We start from the raw sequence: 10645 nt of genomic DNA on the forward strand, positions 1-10645 counted from the left end.
ATGTTTATCTGCTTACCCACAGGGCATCCAAGATGTAGGTGACTTTGTTTCTTCAGTAGAACACAAACAAAGATGTTTAACTCAAACTGTTGCAGTCTGTCAGTCATATAATGGCAGTCAATGATTACCAAATCTTTAAGAGTAAAAAAAAAACATACACAGGCAAAACCATATTAAACCCTGTGGCCCGTGATGATACATTGAGGTCTTAAGACACAAAAACTGAACAGTATTTATATCATTATTAATTTGGGTTTAATTTGGTTTTGTCTGTGTATTTTATTTTTTGTGCTTTATACATCGCTACCCTACTGAAAATAGACTTTTTTTGCCTGCAAAATTTCAATATAGTGTAACCGCACTTTAATAGATGAAAATATACACAAGAAAAACGCAGAGTTAAAATAATTTAGTGTTTACAAAATATATCGCTACACTACTGAAAATAGACAATGGACTTTTTTTGCCAGCAAAATTTTGCTATATTGTAACCTATGGAAGCCTGTTTCTGCCTCTGAATAAAAAAAATTAAAAGTGTATTGCAACTTTTTATCTCACAGATATAGTAAATGTTCTCAGAATTGCGAGTTTGTTTCTCACAATTCTGACTCTTAACTTAACTTAACTCATAATTGCATATTATAAAGTCACAGTTGTGAGATATAAACTTGTAATTTTGAGAACAAAAGTCAGAATTCTAAGTTTATATCTCAGAATTCTGATTTTATTTCTCAGAATTACAAGTCTCACAATTTTGACTTTATAACTCGCAATTGCAAGTTTATAACAAAATTCTGAGGAAAACGTCTGAATTGTGAATATGAATCATGCAATTGTGTGAAAAAAATTCAGAATTGTGAGATAAAAAACATTTTATGTTCGGAAATGGGCTTTCATAATAACCGCACCTTCATAGATGCAAAATATAATAAAATGATTACTACACTTCTAGAATAAAAATTCCTGATTATTTACTCACCCCCATTCCATCCAAGATATTCATGTCTGTCTTTTTTCAGCTGCAAAGAAATTAAAAATTTGTAAGAAAAACATTTCAGGATTTTTCTCTATATAGGACTTCAATGGTGCTCAACGGATTGAAGCTTAAAAATGCAGTTTCAATGTAGCTTCAAAGGGCTCTAAACGATCCCAGCCTAAGAATAAGGGTCTTATCTAGGAAACGATCTGTCTTTTCTTAAAAAAATAATAATAATAATAATATTGATACACTTTTTAACCACAAATGCTTGTCTTGTCTAGCCCTGTGGTGCACATACGTATTCTATGCACTCCGGTTCAAGACAGTTAGGGGATGTCAAAAAACACTCAAAAAAAAAAAAAAAAAAACATCTCATTTTCTCTTCCAACTTCAAAATAGTCCTATATCACTGTTTTGCCTTTTTTTAAAGGACATTTAATCTTTTTTTTTTGCATGTTCACTTTGTAAACACTGGGTTGGTACTTCTGCAGCGATGTAGGGCGATTTTGAAGTTGGAGGAGAAAATGAGATGGTAGTTTTTCGACATACCCTAACTGTTTTGAACCGGAATGCAGTAGTACGCATGCGCATCGCAAAGCTAGACAAGACAAGCATTTGAGGTTAAAAAGTATGTAAACTTTACTTTTTAAAAAAAAATAACCAATCGTTTTGCTAGGTGAGATCCTTACTCCTCGGCTGGGATCGTGTAGAGCCTTTCAAAGCTGCACTGAAACTGCATTTTTAACCTTCAATCCATTGAGCACCATTGAAGTCCACTATATGGAGAATGTTATGTTTTCCTCAAAAAAATGTATTTCATTGCAACTGAATAAAGAAAGACATGAACATCTTGGATGACACGGGGGTGAGTAAATTATCAGGAAATTTTTATTTTGGAAGTGGAGTAATCCTTTAAGAAAAACTATAAAGTGTGATTTTTTTTTTTTTCATAAAACTTTTCTTAAAGAGAATCAATTTACAAAAACATATGGCATAATTTATGTTGATATTGTGTTAATTAAATGCCAAAATATATCATATATTATTATTTCAGTATTATTCAGCATTGCTTTGTTAAACTGAAGTGCTGTAATTTCTAAACGGAGAAGATGTTAAACGTACAGTACAGATTCAAAAGAAAGCAGTGTTAAAATATGTACAATATATTAAGATATGAAATCAATCAGCTTCACTTTTCAGTGTTGCTTTGTGTGTCAGTAGGGTTGTCTCTGCATATAGCCATGATAGGAGAAAATATTTTAACATCCGAGAAATGACACTCTTCAGTTTTAAATCCACGCTTCCACGCTTCCAGAGAGTGGTTGCAGAAATGAGTCATATTCTGTTGCTCTGGGAGTTTTTATATTTAATCACAGCTGATGAAGTGTTCGACATGCTGATGACAGAATGAATTATGACACAGAGCATCAATACAACAGGTCATGAATGGATTATTGTGCTCCTCTCTTATACAACCCTACACTCTATTTTTGGAAGTGTTTTACTCCTCTGTATGATTCACACGTCTCTCTCCCACATTTTTCCCTTCAGTCTGTGACTCATTCAGCAGTTTTATAATAGTGTGCTATTTGCAGCCCATGGTTTTGATTGGCCCCTAATATGTAGATTGTTACATTTAACCACACTAGGGTATTTTGTCATGTTGGCAAATACAACAGTCATGCAGTAGGTCCATAATTCCTTCTTTGGAAATGAGTTTTTTTTTCTGTTTTAGGTCAGGGCAGCTTGAGTCTTTCAAGGCTTCATTGCCTTCAAAGAATCAAGCTGGATTAGGAGCAGGGTTTAGTTTCACAAGCCAGAACTGACCGGAGCAGGAGAGCAGCAGCACGTCATGACAATGCTGTCAACTGTAGAAAAATAGACAAACTGACAACTGCTGTGAAATTGTATATGGCATTACACTTGAATGATTCACACTTTCTGCATCCTGCTTTTCCATATATGGGTTACTCAGTGAATGTGTAAAATGATTGACAGGCAAGCACCTCAAAATCTTCTGATTGGCTCTGAGATGTCAGTCTCAGAGAAATGTGATTCTTTCTCTTAGAGAATATACAGAGATCAAAGTAAATAATGCATAATAATACTAACCATAACCTAACAATCTACTAATGTACTAATGAGAGTTAGTTGACATGCAGCTGCAAAGTTACTTACAGTTAATACATTTTCTAAAGCAGGCTATTAAAATAAAATGTAACCTATTTGGTTTGCTGAGGGCAAACAGTTCTCTTTTTTATGACATTGAAAATGTTTAAACATATTCAGGTATTTCATTCATGGAAGATACAGTAGTTGCAAGTAAATGAAATACGTTTGCCAAACTAATACCTTTAATGCACAGTGTATTGCCCCACTCTAAACATCCCTTAAATTTAAATCAGAATGAATTGTTCTTTTTCAGATTGAGAGACAGTGTGCATCAGATTTAATGTGGAGAGTCAAAACATTGGCTTGCAAGACAAACAGTCTTTGTCTAGTGAGACTGCATTGTCAAGAAGGAACAAAAGAGAAAATCTGTGGTTTATAAGAACTGCTGGGACGCATGAATAATACAGATAGTGTGAACACAAGAGCACAGAACTGCACAGTACTAGCTCACTTCAAGCTCTTGGAATGTCCAATTTACTCACTATTCACATTATTCTACTTGCAAAAGATTTATCTTGGTAGTTTGTAGTGTTCTCTTGCTTAGATTATTAAAGCTACATTTTTTTTGGGAAATTAATCAAATTTAAATAATAAGCCAGAATACAACATAAAATTGTGTCTTTGCTTTACCCTAAATTATTATGGTAAGCCTATGTCATGATGGATTTCATGGGAAACTGCACACTTTCCTAATTTGCATTTACATCATATCCATAAATAAAGAAAAGAAGGTCAGTCTACTACTATATGAAGTGGAAATAGCTTGAAGCCACAACAATTGAACCTTAAACCAAATAGTGTTTGCAAGCAAAAAGAATAAAACACAAATCCAAATAGTTTGCATAGGTTCAAAAACACAATCTTAATGTGACTACTGTTTGTCTATAAATAGTCTTGCCAAGTTAAAGTTTCCACCGTTATATGATATAAACTTTTTAACGTTATTTTAAATCAATAGATTTCAATTGAAGTCAAAATAGAAGCAGCATATAAGCTACTCACCTCCTCCTTTCAGATATCTGTCTTCCAATGTTGGGAATGTTTTGATGTTGTTAGTGAGACTCAAATTGAAAGGGTGATAATCTGTAACCATGAGCAAAGCGGTGCTCTTCAGGGCATCGATTCATCCGTGCAGAATAGTCAACGCTATCTAATTCGTATGAATTTGTACGACCTCACCTGTACGATTTTGTACGCATTTTCTAGACCCCAGTGACGGGTAGGTTTTGGGGTAGGTCATTTTTACAAATTCATACAAACTGGGGAACCCGTAAATTTTAGAGTGAGGTTGTACGAATTCGTAGTAGCCACAATCATTAAATATTTACAAATTGGCATGAGATTGGGTTTGGAATAGCGAAGCGGATGCATAAATCACATATAATAATTGGCGAAACAATGTTCCTCTGTGAGTTTTATGCTTCAACCAATAGAGGGTCAAAGGTTACATAATGTAGCTTTAAAACGGTACATAGAAGAATCCACTGCTCTATCCGTCTACAGCAGTTGTTTTGAAGCTTACAATTAAACATCTAACACACCGACTCCTGAAATTGCTTTATTTTTTCTCAAATCTAACAAACCATTCATCTGTTTCGTTATAGTGACAGTGACATATACACCTGACTACAAGAAGACTCCTCCACCCGTTCCTCCTCGTTCCACCACTAAGCCGCTGATTTCTGTAACAGCCCAGAGCAGCACAGAGTCGACGCAGGACGCGTACCATGAGGGTCGGCCGTCACGGGGAGGGCTTTGGGCACCGGATAGCCTCGGCCGGGTTATCTACAATTCCACCGACAGCCTGGATAGCGCGAAGGCGGTGACCCTAGCAATGGAAACCGCATCCAAGCGCCTCACTTCTGCAGGGAGCTACAGCTCCGTTCAGACCTGTGATAAGGCCATCCTGGTGTCCAAAGCAGAGGAATACCTCAAGACTCCACGCTCTTCCATCGGGATACAGGTAAACCTCTCTCAAGGTTTTAGGTTTGTGTCATTAAAATCGACTCAGTTGGTCACTGCCTTTTTGTAAACCCAGTGGCTTTGTGTCTCGCCTCAAATCCAAAAATAGCTGGCAGCATTCAGACAGTGACTCACCCACCCAGAAAGTGCACACAAAGACTCCTCATATAGCCAGATTCTGTGGCGGAGAAGATGAGATTGCAGATTGACCCTGAACAACAAAGATTAATGATGCTGTTTCTCTCTGTGGGCTTGTTCCTACACAGGACCAACAGTCAACCACAGCACGCAGTTGTGGAGATGAAGAAAATATTACACCTATATAGCTATGGATCATTAACAACCAAATCCATGAAGGCTGGAATGACTTATTTAGCTAAATCTGGAACTCAAATCACCCGACCATTAAACCTGCCACTGTTGCACCTAATAAATACAAACAAGGCTCTAAATTTACTTCTAGTTCTGGTGAAACACTAGATAATAAATACTAATACTAAATTTTAACCTGTTCTCATACCCAAGGCATATGATACTGTCCAAAAAAAACACTCTTTAGATGCTTTTATCCAAAGCTACTTACATTGCATTTGAATTTTGCATATATTTTTGTCAGTTCTTTAATTTTCTGAGAATTGCATCCAAGAACATTTTGTTACCAGCATCATGCTCTATTCTTTGAGCAACACTTTATTGCAAAGTGACTCGTACAGGTAACACTTAGTGTCAATAACCTGATTCAAAGGTCCTGGGAATTTTATCATAATAAAACTATTAGAGGTATTGTTGGGGTATAATTGTCTCATCATGATATGATGGGTTATGAATTTCATGCAATGCAAGTGAGTGTGTGCATTGGTTTAACCTACGTTGGGAAGACTAAATGTCCCCACAAAAAAAGGTAAAACTTTTCAGGCCACACAAGAAAAACAGCTCATAATCCATGATACATTTAATAAAGCGTATTTCTTGTTAAATAAAAATATGTTTAAAAGTTAGACAAATTTTGTAATCATTTTTAATCACAAGTCCATCACCCCAAAATCCCCCCTGATTTTTTTTACAATTCAACCACTGCTCGTACGATTTGTCTAGACTCCAGTGACGGGTAGATTTAGGGGTATGTAATTCGTACAGATTAATAAGAATTGGGAAGCTTGTAAAATATAGCAAAAAAAAAATCAAAAATTTTACGAATTTGTTTAGCCTCACTCGTATGATTTGTGTAGACCCCAGTGATAAGTTGGTTTAGGGGCAGGGTTAGGGGTAGGTCATTCATATGGAATAATACAAATTGGGGAACATTTTAGATTAGATTAGATTAGATTCAACTTTATTGTCATTACACATGTACAAGTACAAGGCAACGAAATGCAGTTTAGGTCTAACCAGGAGTGCAATAAGCAGCAAGTGCAGGATAAAGGTATAAGTTATAAGTGCACTTATAGGGAATATGTATAGGGAGAAACTATGGATAATATATACAGATGAAGTACTCTGAGCATAATTTACAGATGATAATTAACTACAATTAGAATGTACAAATAGATGAACAGAATATACAGGTTGCTATTAACCATAATATAAATTGCAGGTAGATACGAACATAATATACAGGTTACTGTTTACTGAAGCAGGAATTTACAAATTGACATGTATAGATATAGATTTATCACAAATTTACAGTATGTATATGTGCAATGGAAATGTGCATTTACAAATGGGTATGTACAGCGTAGTGCAATGAATATTAAGTAGTGCAATGGTAGTGGGGAGTGTGTGGGGGTGGGGGCCAAGGGTCAGTGGGGGTCAGAGTTCAACAAGGAGACAGCTCTGGGAAAGAAGCTGTTCCTCAGTCTGCTAGTTCTTGTCCTGTGGCATCTGAAACGCCTGCCAGAAGGCAGAAGAGAAAACAGTTTGTGGGCGGGATGAGAGGAATCCTTAAGAATACTGCGTGCTCGACGCAGACAGTGCTTCTTCTGAATGTCCTCAATGGATAGAAGTAAAGTCCCTATGATGCGTTGGGCAGTTTTCACCACCCGCTGCAGTGCCTTACGCTCCGCAACAGAGCAGCTTCCGTACCAGACTGTGACACAGTTCGTAAGGATGCTTTCTATCGTGCAGCGATAGAAGTTCACCAGGATAGCTGAGGACAGCTGGTTCTTCTTAAGTGTTCTCAAGAAGAACAGGCGCTGGTGAGCCTTCTTGACCAGGCTGAAGGTGTTGGTGGTCCAGGATAGATCCTCTGCAATGTGGGTCCCCAGGAACTTAAAGGATGAAACAGGCTCAACAGCCATCCCGTTGATGTGGATGGGTTTGTGTGAACCTCTTCTTCCCTTCCTGAAGTCCACAATGAGCTCCTTGGTCTTGGTGGTGTTAAGGAGCAGATTATTGTCTGTAAAATACAGCAATGTAAAACATGTGAACATGTAAAATACAGCAAAAAACTTAGCATAAATCTTACAAATTAGTACAACCTCACTTGTACGATTTGTCTAGACCCCAGTGACAGGTAGGTTTAGGGGCAAGGTTAGGGGTAGTCATTCGTAGGAATTTATACAAATTGGGGAACTTGTAAAATACAAGAAAGAAAATTGCAAAAATTGTACGTATTTGTACGCCCTCACTTGTGCGAGTTGTCTAGACCTCAGTGACGAGTAGGTTTAGGGGCAACGTTAGGGGTAGGTCATTTGTACGAATTCATTAGGTAACTCTTAAAATACAGTAAAAAATCGCAAAAATCATACAAATTAGTACAACCTCACTTGTATGATTTGTCTAGACCCCAGTTATGGGTAGGTTCAGAGGCAGGGTTAGGGGTAGGTCTTTCGTATGGAATCATACGATTTGGTGAACTTGTAAAATACAGCAAAACATTTTGCAAAAATCGTACAAATTAGTAAGACATCACTCATATGATTTGTCTAGACCCCAGTGACGGGTAGGTTTAGGGGTAGGTCATTCGTACTTAATTAATTCGTAACTAATTGAGGAACTCGTAAAATACAGCAAAGAATTTAGCAAAAAACGTACAAATTAGTTCGACCTCACTCGTACAATTAGTCTAGACCCCAGTGACGGGTAGGTTTAGGGGCAAGGTTAGGGGTAGGTCATTCGTACTGAATTAAACTAATTGAGGAACTCGTAAAATACAGCAAAGAACTTAGCAAAAATCATACAAATTAGTACGACCTTACTCCTACAATTAGTCTAGACCCCAGTGACAGATAGGTTTAGGGGCAGGGTTAGGGGTAGGTCATTTGTAAGTATTCATATGAATTGGGGAACTTGCAAAATACAGGACAAACATTTGCAAAAATTGTATGTATTTGTGCAACCTCACTCATATGATTTGTCTAGACCCCAGTGACAGGTAGGTTTAGGGGCAGGGTTAGGGGTAGGTCAGTTGTAAAAAATTATAGAAATTGGTGAGCTCATAAAATACAGTGAAAAATTTAGGAAAAATCATACAAATTAGTACAACTTCACCCATATGATTTGTCTAGACCCCAGTGATGGGTAGGTTTAGGGGCAGGGTTAGGGGTAGGTCATTCATAGGAATTCCTATGAATTGGGGAACTTGTAAAATACAAGAAAAAATTAGCAAAAAATAGTATGAATTTGTACAACCTCACTCTTACAATTTGTCTAGCCCCCAGTTATGGGTAGATTTAGTGGCAGGGTTAAGGGTAGGTCATTTGTACAAATTCATACGAATTGAGGAACTCAGCAAAAATTGAATGAATTTGTACAACCTCACTCGTACGATTTGTCTAGACCCCAGTGACGGATAGGTTTAGGAGCAGGGTTAGGAGTAGGTAATTCGTATGAATTCATAAGAAAACGTGGAACTGGTAAAATACAGCAAAACATTTAACAAAAATCATACAAATTAGTACGACCTTACTCCTACAATTAGTCTAGACCCCAGTGACAGATAGGTTTAGGGGCAGGGTTAGGGGTAGGTCATTTGTAAGTATTCATATGAATTGGGGAACTTGCAAAATACAGGACAAACATTTGCAAAAATTGTATGTATTTGTGCAACCTCACTCGTATGATTTGTCTAGACCCCAGTGACAGGTAGGTTTAGGGGCAGGGTTAGGGGTAGGTCAGTTGTAAAAAATTATAGAAATTGGTGAGCTCATAAAATACAGTGAAAAATTTAGGAAAAATCATACAAATTAGTACAACTTCACCCATATGATTTGTCTAGACCCCAGTGATGGGTAGGTTTAGGGGCAGGGTTAGGGGTAGGTCATTCATAGGAATTCCTATGAATTGGGGAACTTGTAAAATACAAGAAAAAATTAGCAAAAAATAGTATGAATTTGTACAACCTCACTCTTACAATTTGTCTAGCCCCCAGTTATGGGTAGGTTTAGTGGCAGGGTTAAGGGTAGGTCATTTGTACAAATTCATACGAATTGAGGAACTCAGCAAAAATTGAATGAATTTGTACAACCTCACTCGTACGATTTGTCTAGACCCCAGTGACGGATAGGTTTAGGAGCAGGGTTAGGAGTAGGTAATTCGTATGAATTCATAAGAAAACGTGGAACTGGTAAAATACAGCAAAACATTTAACAAAAATCGTACAAATTCGTACGACCTCACTCACAATTTGTCTAGACTCCAGTGATGGGTAGGTTCAGGGGCAGGGTTAAGGGTAGGTAATTCATTCTAATTTATACGAATTGGGGGAACTTGTAAAATAGAATTTGCAAAAATCATATGAATTCATACAACCTCACTTGTAAATTTAGCCACCTCGTGAAATATGTATGAATTGCCATGAGATCGGGTTGTCCAATCTGAATGAATATGCTTCATGTAAATACCTTAATCGGAAGAAAAAAAAAACTGATTGAAATTTTAATCGGGTTGACAGGGGTGAAACAAACCTTTTCTAAGCTGTTTGATAGAACATGTAAACAATTGATTGGATTGAAAACGAAAACTGGAAAGTTTTGCGCATGGGCAATGACGTAGAAATGGCGTAATGATGCATAATTGGGGAAACCTGTAAAATGCAGTAAAATTTTACAAAATTGTATGATCTCACTTGTACGATTTGTTTAGACCCCAGTGACAGGTAGGTTTAGGGGCAGGTAGGTCATTCGTACAAATTCATACATATTGGGGAACTCGTAAAATACAGCAAAAAATGTGCAAACAGTGTCATTAGTGGGCTCCTTGGGAGTGTGAATAAGTAGAAAAATTATAGATGAATGCTGAAGAAACTGTCATCACCAGAACTAATAATAAGAAATTAGAAAATCAGGAATTAGAGGAAGGTGCATATACTGCATTAAAAGTTTATACTACGCAATAAATCATGTCTCCACTGTTAGGTTACAGTCTAGGTGAGTATTGGGAACATAATAACTGATTAGAAGCAGTGTTAGGCAAAGTTAATTTTAAAACTAATGTTTTACAATACTGCATTACATCCTAAAATATTTGCTAAAGGATATTTGTGTTATTTATCTAATTATCGCAGGTTTGTGTCATAGTTATATATATATATAT

At 36.8% G+C, this 10645-nt stretch overlaps 1 protein-coding gene across 1 annotated transcript in view; it reads left to right on the top strand.

Moving 5' to 3' along the window:
• Nucleotides 1-10645, top strand: part of dlgap2b (discs, large (Drosophila) homolog-associated protein 2b) — an 85791-nt gene that overhangs the window by 54693 nt on the left and 20453 nt on the right. The window contains exon 5 of the mRNA XM_073816437.1: nucleotides 4756-5114. Within this exon, the coding sequence (XP_073672538.1) occupies nucleotides 4756-5114 (359 nt within the window). The remainder of the gene's footprint in view (nucleotides 1-4755; nucleotides 5115-10645) is intronic.

The sequence above is a fragment of the Garra rufa genome, chromosome 13 (genome assembly GCF_049309525.1).
Source record: "Garra rufa chromosome 13, GarRuf1.0, whole genome shotgun sequence".
Classification (NCBI taxonomy): Eukaryota; Metazoa; Chordata; class Actinopteri; order Cypriniformes; family Cyprinidae; genus Garra; species Garra rufa.